This window comes from Ochotona curzoniae, unplaced genomic scaffold (assembly GCF_017591425.1).
Source record: "Ochotona curzoniae isolate NIBS_2020 unplaced genomic scaffold, NIBS_Ocur_1.0 contig_2404, whole genome shotgun sequence".
NCBI lineage: Eukaryota > Metazoa > Chordata > Mammalia > Lagomorpha > Ochotonidae > Ochotona > Ochotona curzoniae.
In genome coordinates, this window is record NW_024465451.1 from 9,942,725 (window position 1) to 9,967,453 (window position 24,729).

General features: G+C 45.0%; 1 protein-coding gene across 1 annotated transcript in view; it reads left to right on the plus strand.

The window, feature by feature from the left end:
• The first annotated feature begins 3,719 nt into the window (after positions 1–3,719).
• Positions 3,720–24,729, plus strand: part of SMAP2 (small ArfGAP2) — a 54,943-nt gene continuing 33,933 nt past the window's right edge. The window contains exon 1 of the mRNA XM_040974296.1: positions 3,720–4,224. Within this exon, the coding sequence (XP_040830230.1) occupies positions 4,122–4,224 (103 nt within the window). The 5' untranslated portion in view covers positions 3,720–4,121. The remainder of the gene's footprint in view (positions 4,225–24,729) is intronic.

A 24,729-nucleotide genomic window follows, 5' to 3' on the forward strand; every position in this document is an offset into this window, starting at 1 on the left:
GCCCATTTGGGATGCTGGTACTTACATGCAGAGGATTAGCCAATTGAGTCATCATGTTCCTTCTCTCCCTACCTAGAGCTCACCTCTTCCTATAGCACTTCTTAAAAACTGATTTCTATTTTGTCCTCTTTCTTTCTTCAAGTACTCTGATTTAAAGGCCAGGAACAGAAATCTGGAAGTCAAAATATGTGGTGCCAGAACTTTTCAACTTACATCAGTTTTCTGGAAAGCATAGAAGCGCAATCACACTGTGCCCAGCCGCCCCCCAGGTCAGACAGGAGATTCTATAGCTAATTGTATTTCACAATAAGGTAGCAAGCAAGTACATGATGGAATAGAAGGAACATTTCTGTAAGAATTGTCAAGACAAAATTCAAGATTTCAAACCAATATCTGTGCTTGGGACTAGGAAAGGTTTTCTTTGTTCAAATCCATAGACCCTGAGAGGCGCATTCACGGTCCTCTGCTACTAATAATGCCACAAAGAGCCAGTGTTGATGTATCAGTTCGGATAAGATAGGCATGCTTGGCAAGCTAGCAAGCAAACAAAGCTCTGTGACTTAACACAGCCGAGGCTTACTTCCTGCATATGTTAGGTGTCTTAATGGGCTGGCAAACAGTTCTCCCAGAGCCACGAACATCTTGAAGGTTGAATATTACCAAACCAGAGGGAAGAGAATCAGGAGAGCATCATACTAGGATAGTGGTGGTGGTGGTGGCAGGAAGCTTCAGGAACATGCTTTCTGCTCAAACTTATTGGCCATATCCTGTAAGTGAGTCAGGAAATAAAATACAGCATATGCTCAGAGGACAAAAAGCCAAAAGATATATAATGAATAGCATTACTACCCATCATTTACCATGTGCCAAGAGCTGTTCTAGGTTTATCACAGGCAGTCTCTTAACCAAGCATTGAAACAGTCGTGTGAAGTAGTGTTGTTAATATCGCTGTCACTTCATCTTACAGAGGCAGTGGCTGAGACCCAGGGGCTCAGGAACTGCCCATGGACCAAAGGAGGTGAAGCTGGCCGGCAGTTCGCGTGCTCAGCCACCAGTCTACAACCTCTTAGAGACGAATCACGCTGTCGTAGCAGACAGAACATTACCAAAGGACTTTGCAGCAAGACGGGGGGATTCAAGCAGTTTTGCTATTTCAAGGCTTCTCTAAAGAGCTGGGTAAAACATCAGTTTAACTCAAGTTAGGCTAAAGGCAGAAGGCAATTGGCAGAGTGAAGCAATGACACTGACAAGGGCTTGAACTTAAGCACAGGCACAGCAGTTAATGGGGTACTTGTGACCTTGACAAATGGTTCTGGTAGTCCTTGCTTTGATGGACTTTTTTTTTTTTTCCTCAGGAAAAATGCCTGAGTGAACTTGTGTGCTTATAAAAGTCAAGCCTCTTGGGCATGCCTTGAACATAGGAGGTTTAAATAGAAAAGCAAATTATTCTATTAATAAAGCAATGGAACCCTTTTCCTCTGATGAAATGGAAAATATATATATATATAAAAAGGTTTATGTATTTAAAAGTCAGAGGGAAGGAGAGACACACAACGGCAAGGGTTGGGCCAGGTCAGTCGGGAGCTTCATCCTGTGGCATGGCTCAGGATGCGTGGCAGCCATCTTCTGCTGTCTTTCTCAGAACATTAGGAAGGAGGGAGCTGGACTGGAAGTGAAGCAGCCGGGATATGAGCCGGCACCCCTCTGATTATTGGCAACACTGGCAGTGACTTCACCATTTATACCACAATGCCAGCCCTGAAATGAAAGTTGTGAGGGAGCTTGGATTTGAAAGAAAGTAAAGAGCTGGAGGAGAGGGTTTCAATATGGAATAAGATAGCTCCGAGCATCTGATTATACCAGCTTCTCTGATTATTTTTGTGGCTATCGGAGTGATTTTTTTTTAGGACTTACTTATTTTTTTTTTATTAATAAAATTTATTTTGACATTCTTTACATACTTAGTTAGAGTAAGAAGGTTCAAGGGCTACAGGACTTACTTATTTTTATTGTAAAGTCAGATATACAGAGAGGAGGAGAGACAGAGAGGAAGATCTTCCATCCAAGGATTCACTCCCCCAAGTGACCTCAACGGCCAGTACTATGCCGATCTGAAGCCAGGAGCCAAGACCTTCTTCCAGGTCTCCTGTGTGGGTGCAGGATCCCAAGGCTTTGGGCCATTCTCAGCTGCTTTCCCAGGCCATAACAGGAAGCTGGATGGGAAGTGGGGCTGCCAGGATTAGAATCCGCATCCATATGGGATCCCGGCTCAAAGTGAAGCAAGGACTTTTAACTGCTGGGCTATGGCGCTGGGCCCCAGAGTGATCTTTTAAAACCACAAATCAGATCACTTTGTGTCTTTCCCAAAGTGCAGTGTTTGATAACTAGAACTGTGTTGGTAAAGTAAATGGGGTAAAACACCAGCTAGATAGCAAAAAAAAAAAAAAAGGTTTGCTAGAGCTGGCATCCCCTATGGGCACTGGTTTGTGTCCCAGTTGCTCCACTTTCCATGCAGCTCCCTGCTTATGACCTGGGAAAGCAGTGGAGGACAGTCTGTTGCAGCCATTTGGGGAATGAATCAGAGGATGGAAGATTTCTCCATTTCACCTTTTCTATCTATAAAATCTGCCTTTCAAATAAAAATAAATAAATCTTTACCAAAAAAAAAAAAAAAGGAAACCACTGAGATATTCTCTGTAATACAGATGGTTTTAGGCAATGCTTTTTTTTTTTTCAATGAATTCATTTCTTTGGAAGGTAGAGTGAGGAGAGGGAGAGAGACCTCATCCAGTGGTTCATTCTCCAAATGTCTGCAGTGACTGAAACTGGCACCAGGAGCTCAGTCAGGCCTCCCTCATGCGAGGCAGGAACCCACTGCTGGAGCCATTGTCTCCCAGAGTTGGCTTACGCAGGAAACTGGAGTCCAGAGCTGGAGCTAAGTATGGAACCCAGGCACTGTGGCGTAAGATACAGCCTCTTAACCGCTAGGCTAAGCGCCTACCCCTGGACAACAGGCTTACTAGCCGTTTTAAAATAGTTATCAATGTGCTTTGTTACAAAGCCCCTCCTTCCCCAGCAAGCTTCAGTAAAAGTCGGCTAGCCCAAATCGCTGTTTTGAGGGGAGTTAGGGAGAGAATGAAGAAATGAATCGTGCAGGCACTAAGCTAGAGAAGGTCCAAGACAACTCCAGTCAGAAGAGGGAAGTTAAAGGTTATGGGTGGGAATAGGTATTCATGGGAAGAGGTGACCAGAATCCTCTGGAAATGGGGGCAGAGGTTGGTCTGTTCTATTTGGTCCTTGGAGGAAGGAACAAGTTTGAAGGACTTTGGGGCTTACATAAGGATGGTAAGTTCTTAATTCATAAGGGTACTGTGAGGAACAACACGTAAAGCTTCATGGGGAAAATTCATGTAAAGCTTTAGCACAACGCCTGGCACATAGTTAAGAGCTCAGCAAACGTCCGTTCCTGTCCTTCTGCACTCTTTCGTGCCCTCTCCTCCTTTTCTGCCGGGCTCCATTCATTCTTTTCCAAGGACATGCCGGGGGCGTGTCCTCTGCGCCCGTAGCCCTAAGCCCCGCCCCTCACATCTCCCCGGATTGGTCCCTGAGAGGCGGAGCCGAGGGAAGAACCCAGTACGGCGCGGTGGGGGCGGAGCGCATGCGCGGGCCGTGCAGGGTGGAGGGGGAGGAGGAGAGGAAGAGCTGCCGGAAGTAGGCGGTGGAGGTGGTGGCAGAGCAGGCGGCAGCTGCCAGGGAAACCGAGGCGCGGGACTGAAGGGCCGCAGAGCAGCGGGCTCTGGGGTCATCACTGCGTCCGGCACCCGGGAGGCCCGAGGGCTGCCTTTGCCTGACCTGAGGGTCTCCGGTCCGGAAGCGTCCTTGGACTCGGGCCTTTCCCTGAGCCCGCCAGGAGGCGCCGCGCTGAGGGGGCTGCAGCGTGGAGGCGGGCGCCGCGGACCCCTGTGAGGGGCTCGAGCGGGTGCGAGAGGAGGGGTCGCTGACCCCCGCTCAGGAGGCGCCCCTGGGCCGGGGACCGGGAGTCCTCATCTCCGGACTGGGACAGGGGTTTCTTTGGGGGCGAGGAGGGCACGTCGCCCCCTGCCCCCGCCGACACCCTGGCCATGACGGGCAAGTCTGTGAAGGACGTGGATCGGTACCAGGCGGTCCTGGCCAACCTGCTGCTGGAGGAGGATAACAAGTTTTGTGCGGACTGCCAGTCCAAAGGTAGCGCATCTCTCGCGGTGGGCGAGGGGCAGGCGGAGGGGCCGCCCCGGGAGGGTGGCCTGGTCGCGGGGGGGCTCTCGGGAGCTGAGGGCCGCTCAGTCATCGGGAGGCTGCTGGGTTTCCGGCAGCTCGGGGGTTGGCGTGGGAGGGCGAGATTGGGAGGTGGGGGCGTGTGTGTGTGTGTATCGGGGGTGCAAGGAGCCTGGTGTGTTCAGGTGAGAACGTCTGCGTTTCTGTGGGTGATGCATGAGTTCTGGGCCGACTGTCAGTCCGGAGCCAGTGTAGCAAAGCTGAGGATGAACTGCAGTGTGTGTGTGTGTGTGTGTGTGTGTGTGTGTGTGTGTGTGTGTGTGTGAGAGAGAGAGAGAGAGAGAGAGAGAGATGACGAGATGAGCGATGGGAAAACTAAAGTGCTTGGTGATTTTGAGAGGTGGTGTGGCCACCTGCTCTTTGCTATTTGGTTAGCGGCCCCTGTCATTTGACAGCCTCGCTGAGATCTGACACAGCGCCGAGGCGGCTTGCCTCTTCCTGGATGAATGCTGTGGGAAGCCGCCTCACGCACTGACACAGTGCGGATTTCTGCATAGTGTGGAGTGCGTTGGAGGCCTGGAGCGTGTGTGTGTGTGTGTGTGTGTGTGTGTGTGAGAGAGAGAGAGAGAGAGAGAGAGAGAGAGAGAGAGAGAGAGAGGTGGCAGAAGCTAGCAGATTTTGGTGGAAAGAAGCAGATAATTCATTGAATTCGTGGCTTCCATGGTGCTTACCCTTCGAATGGTGAAATGTAATCGTTGCCAAAAACATTCAGTCTTTGTTTTTTGTGTCCTCAGGACTCATGTTCTTAATACCATTAAAATTCAACGTGATAGGAAGGCTTAGTGATTAGGAAATGTTTGCATTTGACAGTAATAGATACTATCCTTTATATGGGAGAGGCTTATTTTTCATTGACTTTTGTTCATAATGCGGTGGCTTTGCCACGTGGTACACCAGGCAGACAGCATAAAACAAAAACGCAATGTTATTTTAAGAAAGGAAGTACATGCTTAATCGATGCTTTCACTGAATTCCCTTTTATTTTAGCATAAGGTTATGTAAGTAGGACGGGGAATGAGACATTGATTTAGATGCATACTAGTAGATTTTGGTGACCTCTATCGATAGGTGAATGGGGTGAACCATTAGGAAAGCACTGCTTTCCTGACTTTTTGCATTTACCAAGAAGTATTTTAGAGCCACTTTACCGTTGGGAAGGTTCATTCTTAACTCTTGTGTTGGGTCTATCAGAGGATTGGGTGTAACATTTCTGAGCATATCTTGGCCTTCCTGTTTCCTTGGATCTTCAATTGACAGAGCTTGGGTGAAAGAGAAGGCACAGCTGGAGTGAGCACTGCTACTTTTGGGGAGTCAGATGCCATTTTGATGATTATTACCATTCCTCCTCCATTTCTTTATTTTTTTTAAAGATTTTTTTTTTTTTATTACAAAGTCAGATATACAGAGAGGAGGAGAGATAGAGAGGAAGGTGTTCCGTCTGATGATTCACTCCCCAAGTGAGCGCAACGGCCGGTGCTGTGTTGATCTGGAGCCAGGAGTCAGGAATTTCCTCTACATCTCCCACGTGGGTGCAGGATCCCAAAGCATTGGGCGGTTCTCGACTGCTTTCCCAGGCCCCAAGCAGGGAGCTGGGTGGGAAGTGGGAGCTCCTGGGATTAGAACAGGCGGCCATATGGGATCCTGGCGCGTTCAAGGTGAGAACTTAAGCCACTAGGCCACACTGCCAGGCCCCCTCCTCCATTTCTTAAAATACTCTTGCACTCATATTCCAATCAAATACAGCATATGAAAGAGGGAGGCTGATTTTCTACTTGTTTCAGGTTTTTAACAGTAGCTTTACCTGGGAACAGGTAACAAATCACTAGTCAGTTCTTAATAAGAGCTAGCAACTGCTTATTTGTAAACTTTACTAACTCCTGTTGAGGAGAAAATCCTGGATTCAGAAGCAGTTTCTTTTCCAGTTAGTCTGACGTGTACCTTGGTGGCTTCAGTGACTTGGCTATTGTAGTAAAAATGAAATGACAACACGAGAGTTTTCAGTTATGTTAAACAGGTATTTGTTGAGGCCTCGACTCTTGGTGAATTATCCAGCCTATTCCACCCTTTGCGTCCTGCTTACTCATTTCTCCTTCCTCCTTTTTACTTTTGGTCATTGTGATGATTACATGGACAGCTGTCAGCCAATCAAAATGGTACAAGGAAGAGACACTTGGAGGAAGAATTTCAAAACTGTTGACTGAATAAAGATTTGGGTTTGAGTTCATCTGAGTTTCTCAGGTCCGTTCTTAAATAACTGAGAACTGAATGAGCAGGATTGGTCAATGCGTGGTCACCAGTCAATATTCCATCAGATGACGTGACTGGACTACAGACCTGTGAGCAGTATGGCTGACTTATTCCCAAATCAGTGTTTGAAAATGACTCTCCTTTTTAAAATCTCACCCTTTTTTAATGAGTGAGATTTCTAGTAAGCATTGCAATGGTCTTTTGACTTAGCAGGTTTTTTTTTTTTTTTTTTTTTTAACTTAAAGGTTTTCTTGCTGCAGAGAATTTTAACAGGAGGTTTCCCAGTGACCTGGGAGGCCCTAGAGCAATTTTAGGGTGGGAAAGGAAGCTATTTCAATGCTGCCTTAAAAAAATTGCCTTATCTTGTCAAAATGTGAGTTGTCATTTCCTTATACTGAAGTTAATGAACCTTTCGGATAAATTTGTGGACTAACAGGACAAAATACTAAAAATTCCTGATCTGTCAGTGGTAACTCCGGCTACCTAAGCCAGGTTCTATTTGGAGGGACTGTTTGTAGGACAGGTCGTTCATATTTGGTCTTTTGCTCTACAATTCCAGCTTTTATCCCTGGGCCCGGATTAACTCCCTAACAGCCTTTTCAGAGATTGGCATAAACTGGATGCAATGTTATTTATCATGAGAGGCTCTGCCTTTCCTATGACCAGAATACTTGAGTCCACTATTGAGATACACCTGTCTCAGTGTCATGGTTGAATTGGCCAATAATTAGAGTGGAAGAAATTTGATAGTCTTGAAGAACATTTATTTCAGTCTGCGAAATAGCACGTGGAATTCTGGACTCTAACACAAACTTTATAGTAAGAACTTTTAACTGTTCCCTTCTTCTGCTACATCCTGTCTCTGAGGTGTTTCATGCTCTATCACCTAAGCACTGCCTCTGTTCCAACTCCCATCACGTATTTTCAAGGTTAAATTTACTTTTTTTTTAAAAAATATTATTATTATTTTTCTTAATTGGAAAGGCTGATATACAGAGAGGAGAGACAGAGAAGAAGATCTTCCATCCGATGATTCACTCCCCAAGTGAGCGCAACGGCCGATGCTATGCTGATCCAGAGCCAGGAGCCTCTTCCGGGTCTCCCACGCGGGTGCAGGATCCCAAAGCATTGGGATGTCCTCGACTGCTTTCCCAGGCCACAGGCAGGGAGCTGGAAGGGAAGCGGGGCTGCTGGGATAGAACTGGCGCCCATATGGGATCCCGGGAGTGCAAGGCGAGGACCTTAACCACTTGCGCCACCGCGCTGGGCCCAAATTTACTTTTTTGAGGGCCTGGCACGATAGTGCAGTGGCTGAAGTCCTCGCCTCGCACACACTGGTTCTAATCCCTGCGGCCCTGCTTCTCATCCAGCTCCCTGCTTGTGGCCTGGGAAAGCAGTCAAGGACAACCCAAATGTTTGGAACCCTGCACCAGCGTGGACAACCCGGAAGAGCTCCTGGATCCTGGTTTCAGATTGGTGCAGCACTGGCCATTGTGGTCGCTGGGGAGTGAACCATTGGACAGATCTTCCTCTCTGTCTCTCCTCCTCTCTGTATATCTGCCTTTCCAATAAAAATAAATAAATCTTTTAAAAAATTTACTTTTTTGAAAAAGATAACATTTTGATGTGCTTCAAAATTCTGAAGTTCCAAAAGGGAATACACATATTGAAAATTCATTCTTTCCTTTTTCCTTGGCCACCATTTGCATCCCCTGGAGATAGCAACCAACCACTCTTGGCAATTTCTTACCTGACTTTTAAAAGATAATATATGTGTGGACAAGGGATGACATTTCCATGTATTCCTTTCCAGTGCTTTTATACAAACGGAAGAGTATTACTTACATTCTTGGCACTTTGCAATTTTCTGCCAACAGTTTGGGGGTGGAGAAAGTGAAGATTCTCTCTCCACGTGCTGTGGAACTTTTGATTCTTTGAAGGTATTTTCTAGAACTCTCTCTCTGGCTTATCTGGATTACATTGGAAGGCGTCTTGAATAATTTGGAAGACAGATGCTCTCAGTGAAGGCAGCTTAAGGAGTGTTCTAGACCTGTCTAAAACACTTACAAGTCCAGAGAAACAAAGTAGTGTTAGGCTTGATGTTGGCACATCTCTCAACTCCTTTCCTTGGCTCATTGTGGCTTTATGACCTTTAGCAAGACGCCTAACTTTCTCAGCGTCAATGTCTGAGGTTGCAAAAGTGCCTTGCAAACGGAAGTGGTATTCAGATGTGAGCACCATTTATTCTTACCATTGCTGACCTTACTTATTTTATCTAGTTTTACTGGTTTCATTTTTGCCTTTATTCCCTTGAAATACTCTGGTTACTTACTGGAAGCCACATTTGGAATGACTCACCCAATAATTTCCCTGGTCTTTAAGCCAAAACCATTTCCTCTATATGGGAGTTCTGGAATTTTTGCAGATGTTTTTATGGGTACCCTTGAGAATGGCTTCTGGATGTTTCCTGACTTTTCAAGATTAGACCAGGAAATTTTTGTGGGTGGAAATTTTCTAGTAATCCTAAATCTGAACTTTTGTAAATTAGGCTGTAGTTGTGCTGTGTGTTTATTTTCCCTCCATAGCTAAACCCTCGCTTATATACTATTCCTTAGGATGTGAACTTTCTTATTAATTTTTAGTTATTTTGGCTTTATCAGTGACCCCTTTCGAAAGACAAAAAAAAAAAAATCTATCCAATGTAGATAGCAGGAGTTCTGCTTCCATTTCGAATTGGTAGACATCCTTCTTCAGCCACAATCCAGTGATTTTCTAAGTTTTCATAGCTTATGTACTTCAACTGCAAAAGTCTTGGTTTTACTGAAAGTAGCTCATTGGAAATCCCCCATTAGGTTGTCTTCTAATGCGAACACATGAAATCTGTTTCCTGGGAGGCATTTTCTTATTTGTTTTTCTTGACCTTTAACAGTATCATTCTAAGGCCAGTGTTGTTGCACAGTAGGTTAAGCGTCCTCTTGTGACACTGTCATCTGAGTTGGAGCTCTGAGTTCTGGTTTAAGTCCCAGCTGCTCCACTTCTGATCCAACTCCCTAATACTGAGCCTGGAAAAGCCATGGAAGATGGCCCAAATGCTTGAACCACTGTCACCATGTAGGAAACCCAGGTAGAGCTCCAGGCGCCCAGCTTTGGCCTGGTCCAGCCCTGACCAATATAGCCATTTGTGGAGTAAACTAGAAGATATCTATCTCTGTTTCTTCAAATAACTATCATAAATTCTGAAAACAAAGCAAAATATTATTCCATAGTTGTAAGAAAAGGAATACAAAATTCTGTTTTTATAAATTTTATTTTTTATAATGATTACATGGTGGATCAGCGTGGGAAGAATCTAGGTTTAGGGAAAATTGGGTGAACTCATTACTTCCAAATTTGCTATTTCTTCTTGTTTCTAGGGGAAGGGAGAGACTAAAGGGGAGCTACTCTTGACTTTCCACACATTCTAGTACCCGGGGATGAGGAACCACCAATTCATATCAACCCAGAGTCTCAATGTGTACATACTTCAAGGGTTCTGTCCAAGTGGTTCGGATTGTTCTGAAATGCTGCTGATTCCACCAATCTGAGGATGATGTCACCCTCCCAATGTCCATTGGCTCCATTCACCAAGATTTTTTTGCTGTCATCGTTTGTTTAGGGTAGTTGTCCAGTTAGTTCTATTGTTCTGCTAAGGCACCAAATGTGCTGCCATATTCTGCTTTTACAACAGGGCCTGTGTCCACTGCTCTGCCTTTTTCATTAAGTAGGACATGTTCTTGCAGGCGAGCCCAAGGGTCTGCACCAGGTGTCCCAAGTATTGCCAGATCCCCCACCCCTGCAGCTTATGAATCCCACACCCACATAGTAAGCGGGGCCCCAGGACCTGGGCCAGGTGATCTAAATCCATCGGATTCCCCACACCCCCAGGGCTCATAAACCTGGCACCCACCTTGCAGGCAGGCCCCAGGCCCCAGGCCAGGCGACCTGAGGTCCACTGAATCCCCTACCCTTGGGGCTCATGAAACCAGCACCCACCTAGAAGGCAGGCCCTGGGACCTGGGTCAGTAGTCCCAAGCCCAGCCGGATCCCACACCCTCGGAACTCATAAACCCTACACCCACCTCACAGACAGGCCCCAGGACCCAGGCTAGGCAACCTGAGTCCTGCTAGATCCCTGTCCCTGCCACTCATGAATCTGGCCCCCTGCTGGGCCCAGGCTGGCATGACTCACCTCACCTCAGTGTCTGCAATTTTTTTTAAGATTTATTTATTTTTATTGGAAAGTCAGATATACAGAGAGGAAGAGAGACAGAGAGGAAGATCTTCCGTCCGATGATTCACTCCCCAAGTGAGCGCAACGGCCGGTGATATGCCGATCTGAAGCCAGGATCCAGGAACTTCTTCTGGGTCTCCCATGTGGGTGCATAGTCCTAAGGCTTTCGGCCATCCTCAACTACCTTCCCAGGCCACAAGCAGGGAGCTGGATGGGAAATGGAGCTGTTGGGATTAGAACCGGCATCCATATGGGATCCCGGGCATGTTCAAGGCAAGGATTTTAGCCGCTAAGCCATGCTGCCAGGCCCAGTGTCTGCAATCTTCTTGCATAATCTGGCCTAATCTGCCCCCTGTTCCAGCTCCTACTGGTGGGTGCTGCAGCCTATCCCAGCCCAGTTTGATTGCTGTCCCAGTCCTAATGTGAACTTGGTTGGTGTTGTGATCTGATCTGGCTCCTCCTGTCCCTGCTCTGGTTCTCTGCCAGTGGGTATTATGTGCTGGCCCAGGCTGGTCTGTCCCCAGACGTGACCCACATGTATGCCACTGGGACTATAAACCTGGCATTGTCTGGGCTGTTCCTTACCTTGCTTCTTGCGCTCACCTGCAGGGAATGCATCCTAGTGAAGGAGTTTCCCAAGCTCCTCCATCGAGTCTGCTTCCAGTGGCAGTTCTCTTGTACACCAGTGGATCATTGGCCACGTTGACTTTGTCTACCTCCTGCCCTGGCAGGAGAAAAAGAGTACAAAATGTGGTATCTTTTAGTTGGAACTCTTCATAAATACACTAGGTATGTTTGTTCAGAAGGTATTTCTTCTTCAACCATTTTTTTTAAGATTTATTTATTTATTTGAAAATCAGGGATTGATATATATATATAGAGAGAGAAAAAAAAGCAAGATCTTCATCTGCTGGTTGACTTCCCACATGGCTACAACAGCTAGAGCTGGGTCAGGCCAAAGCCAAGAGCCAGGAACTTCTTACAAGTCTCCCACGTGGGCAGTAGGGGCCCAAGCAGTTGAGCCACCTTCCATTGCTTTCCCCAGGTCTTTAGCATGGAGCTGGACTGGAAGTGGAGCAGTCAGGATTTGAACCAGTGCCTGTGTGGGATGTGTGCATTGCAGTGACAGCTTTACCTGCCATACCACAATGACAGCTCCAGAAAATATTTCTTAAGTACCTGTTGTGTCAGATATTGTACAAGGAATATAGATTAAAAGACTGATACTGTATAAGGAAGTATAGATTAAAAGACCTTTGGTCTCAAGGATTTTACAGTCTAATGGGGAAGCAGATGTGTACAACAGATAAATGAAGCAACAGCAATTATCAATTATTGCATTGGGTACAGGGGGGAAATGAAAGCATTGAAGAGGACAAGCAGAACTTCCTCAGGAAGTCATGGCTTCAGAGAGACAATTATGTTGCATCTTAAAGGAAAACATTACTTTGTGAGATGAATTTAGGGGTCTTTTCCCCAGGAAGAGGAAGAGAACATGCTGTGCTTCTGTGATGTACTGTATCTTGTATGCACAGGACTCTTCAGTGTACTTTGACCTCTTGTAGGATACAGATTAGGGCTAGAGTTTGACAGCTAGTGGCCAGTAAGATTAAAATCCTGTTGCAGTAGTTGACTTTGTGTATGGAGTTGAGATTCTGAGTATGCATTTTGTGTTCTACTTCCTGTTGTGTAAGAAGCCCATAGTGTTGTCAGCCATCTGTTATGCCAAGTTGCTGAGTAGTAGTAAGGAAAGTCTGAATGCCATGCCCAGAAGGTCTCTGTGGAAGTGTGCCGTCATGGGTACACCAGCCTGGAGTAGATACTCATTCATTTCTGCAACAGATGCTGTTGGTTTTGACATACCCAGTGTGCTCTTGGTAGCTCTGGGCATTGGCTTTGTAAACAGGTAGCCACAGTCTCACTTCTCAGTGTACTTTGCAGCAAATCTTTTTTTTTTTTTTTTTTTTGGTGGCAAGTTATTTGTTTTAGATAAATCGGAAAGCTGCTTGCCTTCTGCATTTTTCATCTGATGTCATCATGGTATGTAGGTGGCAGCTTTCTTGGGCACAGTTGTCTGTATCTGTTCACCACATGAATCATTGTCTGTTTTTGTTTCTGCCTGAAAATCCCATCTTGGAAATAATGTCATGCTGTCGGGGACTGTAACACTACTCATTACGTGCAGCACAGCTGGCTTTGTGTATTCTGTTGATGGAGTCTGTGCCACAGAGAAGGAAGAAAGTAGCTTCTGGTTTTTTTTTTTTCTTTTTTAAATTTGTGAAAAAAAAAAGCTTTTAAAAAAGATTTATTTATTTAGTTGAAAGGCAGTGTTAGAGGTGAGGGAGTGCGGATTGGGAGGTTGGGAGAAAGATCTGCTCCCCAAATGGCTGCAGCAACCAGAACTGGGCCATGAGCTAGAAATTCCAGCCAAGCCTCCCACTTGTGTAGCAGGGACCCGTATGTTTGGGCCATCTTCTGCTGCTTTCCCAGGCACATTAGCAGGGAGCTGGATCAAAGTCAGGCATCTAGGATTTGAACTGGCACTCGTGAGATGCTGGCATGGTTGGTGGCAGCTTAACCAACTATGTCACAGTGCCAGCCTCTAAAGTAACTTCTTAAATTGAGTCTTACTCAGTGACTGTAACGCGAATATCCCAAGCAGGAATCCATATGAAACACACAATTTTTGTTATTGTGCCTGTTAAAATCCTTATCACAGTTGTGCTTCAGTTTAAGTATATACTAACTTTGAGGAACTTCTTTATTTCTTGCCATCCTCAAAATGTGCCCCTGAAATGTGACAGTTCAGCATACTACATTGAAAAGGAAGGAACCACATTTATGTAGAGTAGAATACCTTAATGTGACTTCTCATTTGCCAGAGTCCTCTGTTGTTAAGGCAGTATTCCCATATTGGGTTATATTTTCAAATTGGAATTTGTCGCACTTAATATGCCCGCTAGACTATCATCTCCGTGATGGTGGGGACCTACTCTATTTCCTTTGGACTTCCTGGCACGCAGACTAGGGCTTAGCATAGATTGGGCTTTTAGTGAGTCTTTGAATTGATTTTTGTGATACCTCAACCTTTTTGGTCTTTTATTAGAAGAAATCATTTAGAGATGATCTGAACTGTTGTTTTAATATTAGGAAAGCTATTAATTTTCTGAAAAACAATGTTTTAGACTATGTTTAGAAGGCTCTACACACACGAGTCAGGGACCAGTCAGGGCAACAGAAGCCACTGTAGGTGGTGCAGACAGAGGGAAGTTAATAGAGAGAATAGGTTACACAGGCAATATGAGAGCCAAGAAACTTGATAGGAGTTGGTTGATGTTTCCCAGAAATAAGCGATGCCTGGAGGCTGATGTGCCTTTAAGCAAAATAGGAGTTGTTGCTATCACCAAAATCCAGAAGCCTGAGCCATTTGGGGTGAGCTCAAAGCATGGAAAGAGGAGCTGTTGGTGGCAGCTGGACCCAGGCTGAACATCGCCCTGGCTTATCCCCTTCTTTTATCCACACCACTGCCACCACTTGATAACTTATCCAGAGTCATTGGCAAGGTAGCATGGGAAATGTAGTTCCCTGTGATAGGGTGGAGCAAGGGGAGGACCCAAACACGAGTACACAAAGGCACTCCAAGATGTCATTCTTTTCCCTATTTGCATTATTTCAGAAAAGAGATAGGGAGGATTTTCAGCCAAATACACACGCTCAAACTATAACCAGTCCCAGAAGGTAGTGAAACAGCTCCACAGCAGCCTTATATAAATTGGATGTGTGACTAGGCAGGTTGCTTTCTGTTGAGCATGTATTTGACGCTTGGCTGCTGCCTGGTGCGATTTATCCTTTGATCGCCCAGAAAAGAGGTCCCCACCCTGCCACTTCTGAGAAGTCTTAGAACTCTGTGTGTACATTGAAGTCCATAGTGCAACAGATACGCAGAGAATTTTAAGGATGGCAACCTTAAAACTATCCAGCATCATCCTGCCTGGGTAGTCGGGGTCACTGTGTGGGGCTGATTTTCCTTGTGCAGCATTGGTTGGTTAGTTTTCCACCACCTGCCCCTTGACAGCTGAGACAGCTTAACCCCAGGTGAGAGAAGGGAGGGCATTGCCTCTGTTTTCTTTTGTACAGGACCTGAAAAGCATTTTGTCTTTCTTTCGAGATAAGGCTTCCCAAGTTATTGCTGCCAGTTTCCTCCCTCCTCTCCCCTGAATAGAAGTGTTTAATGAGTTACACGATGCAGATGCTGCACTTTCTAGAAGTGCTTTTTTTGTAATCAGGTCACCTGCATTTGGGCCCTTGGTAGGTTAATGGACTTGATGGAACTAGGCCAGCAAGGTTTTCAGTGAAGTGTTAGGTATGTTTACTTTTAGGTTATTACTTTTCATAGAGGCCACAGATATAGGCCCTTCATTCTTTGAGTTGAATCTCCAACTGTAAAAATCATGTAGGTTTCATTGTTGTTGTTGTCGTTGTCTTCTGTTTTCTCCAAAAAATGAATTTCTTCTCTCCAGGGATGCATGCAGTTCACGGGTGTAATTACAACGTAATTTGGTCTTTTAAAAAGCCTATCAGACTGCTTCCCAGAGGACCAGTTCTTCTCAGCAGTCTGTTGCAAAATGAAAAGGCACAGCTATGCATTTTTGAAGTTTCATGTTGAATAATTACATATTTTGCTACCATGTTTGACTCTTCACTTTCCCAAACTTTCTCCTTCCCTGCCCCGCTCTTCTGGATCCTGTATTTCCCCTCAGGCTTTGGGAACACTGATCCTTTGCTGGCTGAGCTGCAAGTCCCTCCCCCTTGGAAAGACCCCCAAGATGAACCAAATCTGCCTTCAGCTGTGGCCATCCGGCAGTGTAAGGCCACCCTGGGGGTTGTCTGCAGTTTGTCCAACCTTCTCCTTGTCTCCCATCTTCCCTCCCCTCTGGCTGGGACACAGGCCCTGGGATTCCACCTCTAGCATCTCCCTGGACAGCAGCTGGATTTATTATTAGTGCTGCTGGCTTTTCTAAGGTTAAATGATTTTCTGCCCATTTTTGTTTATCATACCCTTCATTCCTCCCACTCTCATTTGGGTATTTCCTAGACATACTCCAGTTTTCTTTTAACAACATGTAGAATGCAATTTAACTAAATCCTGGAGATCCTAAGCCCACTTTGAGAATATATTGATTTCAAATCAAAACCTTCAAAAAGAAATTCTTTTATCCAAAACAGTGATGAGAACTGGCTGTTTCAGGCTTCAAGTCATTTCTTTTCAAAAGTAAATGTGTAACACTGTCATTTTATGATGTGTTGAAAATAATCAAACGATTGCAAGTAGGGGGGTGAGACTTAATCTCAGGGTGGATAAACCTGTCCCAGCAGTGATTGGAGCAAACAGAGCTTTCTTTTTCTTTCTTTCTTTTTTTTTTTTTTTCACATCACCCTGCTGTGTGTCTCAACAACTGCTAGTGATGGAGAGACCAGGGATCCTCAAGCGTCTACCACAGAGCCGCCGTCTTTAAATGTGGGTTTCAGTGTTAATTCAGTGTTAATTCCGCAGTGTTTCTTCACTTTGTTTGCCTCATGTGCACATGCAGTGTATTTTGTTGTTTAACTACTTCCTCTTTTTGTATGTGGCTGGAAGTCCCCAGATATGTGGGTTTAGAAATAAGTTTCCTGGTATTTCTGGCTTTGGGTTGAAAAAAATTTTTTTGTTTTATATTGCTTAGGTGGTAATTTTTGTTCTTATGGCTTTGAAATATAATTTCTTACCTTTTTTTTTTTTTGACTGTACCATAAAGCTTGTGGGGAATAGGGTGTTAGAATCTTTGTATTGTCGTTGGTCCTCATGTTAAAACTGATACAAAGCACTCAGGAGAGAAATAGGAAGGAAACTCACTGTCCTCACCATGATGCTTTTGTTCAAAATAGCTGTAAACAGCAGAGTGAATGAAAACCAGTCCGAGTATGACAGCTGATTTGAGAAAGAAGAAATTAAAAGGGCAGGCACTTCTGCCATGTTGAAAGCATTTCACTGAAATGAGTAACTGCATGGAACAGGGGTTGACTTTGTCTCTCAGACACGAGGGCTTTGGTTAGAGGAGAAATTTGAGAAAAGATCTTTCCTTCTGGGTGGCTGCCATATGAACATCCCTGCTTGTTGAAGGGTAAAAGGAAGCTTCATTTAGCGTGGAGCCAGGAGGACCCCAGCTCAGCTGCTCTGAATGCTCTCCCTTGATGTAGAGCCTCGTCCTCACACACAGAAGCAGCCTGCTGCAGGTGATTCAAATCAAGAAGACATCATGGGTAGAGTGAAAATAGAACCCAGTTTCATTAGATTTCCCCTGCATTTAAGGGGGAAGAAAAGACCTGTTACCATAGAAACAGACTTCTAGACCAGTCCTGTGTGTTTGTGTGTGTCTTACGGGTGCTGGGAGGTGGAGCGATGGAAGGATTCTTGTGTTTATTATCTTAACATAATTCAGTGGCACTTCTTAGAGGTTTTTTTTTTTTTCTGATTATGAAAGGTGTCCATAGTCATGATAAAAACCATGGGAAAGCTTGCAAAGATAAGGTTTACTTGGGCTTATCCCATGATTTTATGTCAATGTTGTCTTGCTTAACATTGTAAGCATTTTTCATGACATTGAAAACATTTAAAAGCCTCAATTATGTCCTGTCTTTGGAATGACATCATTATTTATTTAATTCTTCCCCAACTGTTGGGTTTTCAGTTTTTCAGTGTTATAAAGAATGGTACATTGTGAATTTTTGTGTTGCTGTTGGACTGATGAGCTATTTATGGGTTCAGATTTGAAAAGTCATGGGGTCTTTCTAATTGTAAGAAGTCGTGAAGGGAATTTTGGGGCGTTGAGTGCTTGTGGAGACAGCTTTGCATGAGGACCATCACTCAGAGCTTCTTCCCTGTAAGAGACACCTGTTGAGGCAAGAAGACTTCACTGGGAAGGACCCTCGCTTGACCAGAAGGGCAGCTTCGGGTCTTATCAAGATGGGTCAGCCCTTCCCATTTTGTAGCTGATGCGTGGCAGTACTTCTGAGCCACTGACGGGCATTTTACATGGTTTATACAGTCGCGGCTCACTTAAATCCAGCCCGCTAGGAAGGTGGATTAGAGACCCTACGTTAATGCAAAGTGGAAAACAGTTACTGACTTTTTGTTTCTTTGTTTTCATTTTAGACAGAGGCTGCCTTAGACTGTAAATGAGAATGAGGACAGGGACTATGTCTTCACCTGTATCTGAAATCCTCATGTGACGTCCGGCACATTGTGTCTCAGTTCTTATCATGAACACTATTATTCTGTTAATGTGTGCTTAGCTCCTTTTTTTTTTTTGGCAGTCACTTTCATACAGTTAACTCAGATATCTGAAGATGTGTGGCATGCCAGGGAGCTGAGCGGGTGAATCTCATGGTTGCTTGGTGGTAATCGCTTCTTTGTGCCGTTTCTGTTGTGTGCTTCTGGCGGCTGTGTCACTTTGGAAGCTGGAGCCAGTCACAAAGCTGTGCCCTCTCAGTCGGGGTTTCAGTGTAGCACATCAGCCTGGGTGAATGCAGCGTGCAGTGTGAAACGGGAGGCTGGAGCAGTAATCTGTTAGCCCTTTCATGGGCTGGGAGTGAATATTTAGACACAGTTCTCTGGGGCTGTAGAAATCAATAATAACGTTGCAGCAGCTTTAGAAGCTTTTCTTGAGCCCATTGAAGCAGGTTCATTTAATCTAAAAGCCTTTACTTTGGCTCTTCTGAAGCAGTGATTCTTTCTTTTTCCTTGAGACCTGCATAATGTTCCGTTTCCAGGATATTTTATCCACGTGGCTCCTGTCTGTGCCCCACCCACTTGTACTACACCTTTTGACCTGTACCTCATTATACCTGATTCAAAAACACTCAGGTTCTGAAATATCCTGGTGGATGTTTTCTTTTCTGGCAAGGGCAAATCTTTATCTTTTGCCCTTCTCCCTGAAGCCAGGGCTGATTGGATGACTAACAGTCAACGTGCTACTTGCACTTTGATCCCAGAATTCATTGCAATTCTGTGTTGGTTTAGAAACGCAGTGTCTCCAGCTTCTTCGGATGTGGCTGTGATTTAATTAAGCTGGCACTGAATTTCTGTTTGTCATTGGTTGAGTCAGCTCTGATGTGTCAGGAGAGCTGCTGTTCTCTGTTGTATAGAGAAAGGCATGTCCATGGTCTTCTATGAGAGCTCCATTGGCTGATGTGGATTTTGTATGAAGCTTCTGCCCATTTGTCCCTGGAAACAGTTGAAAACAGGCTTTCTGCCTGGCCACTTAGTCTTAAGTCCTCGTATGTTGGCTTCTTCTCTCCTGGACTTTCTTTGAAAGAAGGCGAACATGGCTGGGAAGGGACACTTTATGCGCTGTCTCCGATGCTGAGCTTCCTGATAGGGAGAGTGAATCCTATGTTGTCATAAAAAAGAACACCGGAAGAACAAGGTACTGATTTAGTGACCATTGTTGAGCACTTACTATATTTAGGGTATGTAAAGATGACAGTAATTCTGGTCCAGCTAACCATTTCGTCGATGAACTTGAGTAACCTCTCTGGGCCACAGTTTCTTTAAGTGTTTGAGCTAGCCTGATCCCTAAGGTTCTTCCCAAGTCTAGAGCACTGTATCCTTCAAGTGTTTATCTGTTAAAGAAACAAGAGAACAATTTTTTGAAAATGGAATTTTTGGGCCCGGCGCGGTGGCGCAAGTGGTTAAAGGTCCTCGCCTTGCACGCCCGGGATCCCATATGGGCGCCGGTTCTAATCCCAGCAGCCCCGCTTCCCTTCCAGCTCCCTGCCTATGGCCTGGGAAAGCAGTCGAGGACGGCCCAAAGCTTTGGGAACCTGCACCTGTGTGGGAGACCCAGAAGAGGCTCCTGGCTTCAGATCGGCATAGTATCGACCCGTTGCGCTCACTTGGGGAGTGAATCATCGGATGGAAGATCTTCCTCTCTGTCTCTCCTCTCTGTATATCCGCCTTTCCAATAAAAAAATAATAAAAATAAATCTTTAAAGAAAAAAGAAAATGGAATTTTCTAGTATCTTTTCTGTCTCAAAGTAAATGACTTAAAAATGGTTTCTTTAGAACAGTATTTCTCAACCCAGCACCATTGGTTTTCTGGCTAATCCATTGCTGTGGCTCATCCTGTGCATTTTAGCTTGGCTAGTGGCATTCCTGGCCTCTGCCCACTAGGTGACCAGTAGCACTCCCCTACTAGCTGTGACCACTATCTTTCCAGACATCAGCATCTTGCTCCTTGAGGGAGGCTGATACAAGTGGGGGCTGTTGCTGCAGGGGGAGAAGAGTGGGATTATTTGAATGCAAACCTATTTATTTATTTATTTGAAATGCAGAGTTACAGAAAGGTAGGAAGACAGAGATCTTCTTTATGCTGGTTCTCTCCCCAAAAGGCCACAACGGCCAGGGCTGGGCAAGGCCAAAGCCAGGAGCCTAGAACTCCATCTGAATCTACCATATGGATGGCATGGACCCAAGTACTTGAGTCAAATTCTGCTGCTTTCCTAGGCGCATTAACAGGGAGCTGGATTGGAAGTGGAACTGTTGGGACTAGAACTAGTACTCAGATGGGATATTGGCATCACAGGGAGCAGCTGAACTTGCTGTACCACACTGCCAGCCCAAATATGGACTGTTTTTAATATTGATTTTCTTTTTTTAAGAGATGTGTTTTATTTATTTGAAAAGTAAAGAGTGTGTGTGTGTGTTTGTGAGAGAGAGACTTCCATCATTATCATTGGTTCACTCCCCAAATGACTGCTAATCTGGAACTGCACCAGGCTGAAGCCAGGAGATTCATCTAGATCACCCATGTGGGTGCAGGAGCCCAAGCAGTTGTGTCATCCTCTGCTGCTTTTTCAGGGACACGAGCACAGAGCTGGACTTAAGTGAACTGGGATTCGAACCGGGATGCCAGCATTGCAAATGGCAGCTTAACATACCATATTGCCCCATACCAATTTTCATTGTCCTCTTCTGCTAATTACCAATTTTATTATCAGGCAGATGTGTTTTATTTGAAAAGCAAAGAGAGTGTGTGTGTATGTGTGTGAGAGAGACCTTTAGTGCTCACGATATGAAGTTGGATGCTTCCACTTGATTATGAGGGAGTTTAATAGCGATGTCAAATGTTGAAATGATTACATAGCTGTCAGCTCAGCAGTCCCCAATCCTACACATCTACTCCCTGCAGCCTGCAGCCTGCAGCCTGCTGGTTGAGAAAGTGATGGAAATGTGTGGAGGCATAGCAAAAGTTATGAGGCTAGCCACCTTGGAAGCCCCTGGGTTTGTGAATTATGGATAGGACTGGGTCTTGGGCATTTGGAATCTGGTGTGAAGGCCATTACTCCTTCAGCTACCAAGTGGAAGACCTCAGTCCATTATCAGTAGGGTGGGGCTCCCTCCTGGGGATGAAGGATAAAGAGCATCCACAATGGTTAGTGGCTGACCAGCCCTTCTTTAGTATCATCTTCCAAAGATACACCCCGCTTGCCAGTAGGGAGTCTCCCTTTAGAGCCTCAGTGGTTTTTTGTTTGTTGTTGTTTTAAGACTATGAATGGATACTGGTTATTGCAGAGAGGAATTTAAGCTTTTAACCTGAAATAACCTTAAAAAATGTGAAGAACTTAATGTCCCCAGAGAGTGAGGACTGTACCTTCTGGTAAACCCAATTTGCATCTGTTAACCCCAAGTGAGGTTGTTCAGTGTTGGGAAAATAGTTTAATCGGAACATCAAGTCTTGAAATCCCAGAATCACCTGGCTGACTTTGCAATGACTACATAGGCTTTTGCTTGGCGATCCCTACTTCCGCACTACTTCCCAGAGCTTGTTGTTAGCTACTGAAGTAGTGACTGGTATTTGATTGCTCACACCTAATTTTTGTACTTGTTACATTTGCTAAGAAATGTCTGTTTAGGTTGAGTAAGTTTGAATTTGCTCCCAGTGCCCTTAGTTTTCCTTCAATTGCTCATTTTCATCTACTTTAGAAGCAGAGGGCCAGAGACAAAAAGACTAAGAGACAGATCTTCCATCTTTTTGTTTACTCTACATGCCCACAATATCTGGGCCTGGGCTAGACTAAAGCCAGGCACCTAGAACTCCATCCACATCCTCCACATGGGCAGCCATTATCTGCTACCTCCTAGGATGTATTAGCAGGAAGTGGGATTGTAAGTGGGATTGTGGTTCTGAGACTCGAACCAGGCACTCTGATAGTGGGAGGTAAGCATCCTAACTGGCAGCTTAACCCACCCTACCATGATGCCTGCTTCTCCCCTTCTATTTTAAATTCACATTCTGCACTGGGTCAGGAACAGAATGATGCTGCTTGCTGATTAGGGTCAAGTGTGTTCTATGGACATCCTGGCTGGGATGCTCTGGGATCCCAAAGCCATGATTCGTATGCTTGGGCCTGTGTCAGTCCCTGTTCTTGTCCCCTGGCAAGCTCTGTGTCCCATTCCAGCCAAGCCCTTGGTGGAGCAATTGCCCACATGGGGCCTTCAAGCCAAACAATCGTTTGTATTGAGATGGTCTCCCCGTTTGGTTCCTGATAACCTCCCTCCTGCCCCCAATGAAAGCAGCTATTTTTTTGTTTATTCCCTCCCTTTTCAGAGAAGCCATGTCTCAGCCACCCATCTTCTGCCTTATTCAGCAGTGGTCTGAGCAGGGTCTTTGTGTAGAGGAAATTGGCTGGAACCAAAATATCATGGGCTGACCAGGAAACAAAGGACATTAAGGACAGACACTCTTTCCTCTGGCTTCCCATGTAGGATGTAAAAATTACATTTGATTTTTCTTTAATGCCAGCTGGTACATTTCTGCCACACAGAGAAATCTGAGAGAGTGAATCCTGCTAATAGACACTCATTGGACTTTTTCAGATTCAGGTACAGGACACAGAGAGCTGTCTAATGAGTGATTTAAGAGGCCAGCATTGTGGCAGAGCAGATTTAGCCTCCTGCACTGCTGGCATGCTTGATGTGTACAGGCTCAAGTTCCAGCTGCTCTGCTTCTGAGTCAGCTCTCTACTGATGTGCCTAAGAAAGCAACAGTAGATGACCCAGCTGCTTCAAGGCCCTACCACCCATGTGGGAGACCAGATGGAATTCCGGGCTTCTGGCTTTAGCCTGGTACAGTCCTAGCCATGGTGGCAGTTGAGGGGTGGGAAACAATAGGTGAAAAATCTTCCTCTCACTCTGTAACTTTGTCTTTCGAATAAAAAAACCTAATAAATAAATAAATAAATAAATAAATAAATAAAATAACCCCAAGCCTTTAGGGGTGGATATGTGGCTTTGCAGTTTAGACCTGATTAAGATATCTACTCTCAGGGTGCCTTGGCTTTGAGTTCTGACTCTCGCTTCCTGCTTATGTGCACCCTAAGGGGCAGCAGGTGATGACTCAAGTAATTAAACCCCAACTACCGATGTGGAAGACCTAGACTTCAGGCTCCTGGCTTTGACCTGGCCTGTCCTGAGTGTTGTGAGCATTTGGGAGAGTAGACCAACAGAGTTATGTCTCTGTGAAAACAGCACTAACAGCAGTAATAACTTAAATCCTTTTTCTTAATGTATTTATTTTTATTGCAAAGTCAGATACACACAGAGGAGGAGAGACAGAGAGGAAGATTTTCCGTCCGATTATTCACTCCTCAAGTGACCACAACGGCCAGAGTGGAGCCAATCCGAAGCTAGGAGCCAGGAGGCAGGAACTTCTTCCAGGTCTCCACTCAGGTCCAGGGTCCCAAGGCTTTGGGCCATCCTCGACTGCTTTCCCATGCCACAAGCAGAGAGCTGGATGGGAAGCAGGGCTGCCAGGATTAGAATCAGCACCCATATGGGACCCTGGTACGCTCAAGGTGAGGGCTTTAGCTTCCAGACAACCATGCCAGGCCCACAACTTAAATCCTTGTAAGAGAAAAAATTACTCAGTAGGTGTTTGAAAAGTATACTGAATTAGGCAGTTTAGTTACCCAAAGGAGCTCACAAAAATAAAATCCGGCAAAGAGAACAATCCTAGGGAGCAGGTGCTATGGGCGAGGTAGCACAGTGCTATAGGAGTCGGAATAAGTAGGAAAGGGCTTAGTGCAGAAGGCAAGCAACATTGTCACAGAAAGATATTGGGAATACAGGACATAGTCCCGGTAAGCTATTTGCAAGAGATTTCAATATGATCACAAAAGTCTAAGACATTCTTCAAGCCTTTTTGAGGCAACACTAAAATTAAGAATAGTATGACTATTCTTCAAGTTGAATTCTTTAAAAAAAGATGTACTTATTTATATTGGAAAGGCAGATTTACAGAGAGAAGAAGAGACGAAGATCTTCCATCTATTGGTTCACTCTCCAAGTGGCCGCATTGGCACGTGGTGCCAAGAACTCAAGTTCTTACTTGCTGCCTCTCTGGATCTGTATTATCAGGAAGCTGGATCAAACTTGCACTCAGGTCCTCTGGTATAGGTTGTGGGCACCTCAAGCAGGATCTTAACTGCTGTGCCCAATGTGTGCCTCATTCAAGATGCCATCATCCATATAATCAGCTCTAAGGAAAGCACTTGTCATTGGCAGCCCAGTTGGGCATGGATGTTCACCTGGTTGTCGGCATATGTACAACCCATATTGCAGTTTCTAATATGTTGTTGTTGTTGTTCTTTTCTTTAATTCCCACACTCTGCTTCCATCCTGTGGCTTTTTGGGGAATGTAGTTCTATGTTTTGGGTGTTCATCAGTAGGGATTGGAGGGATGTGTCTTTGAGTGATCATAAATAGCACTGAAGGTGAGTCATCATTGTTATACTCTGTGAAATGGGCATTTAGGGGATTCACTTTTGTTCTTTTTCTTTTTTTTTTAATTTTATTTATT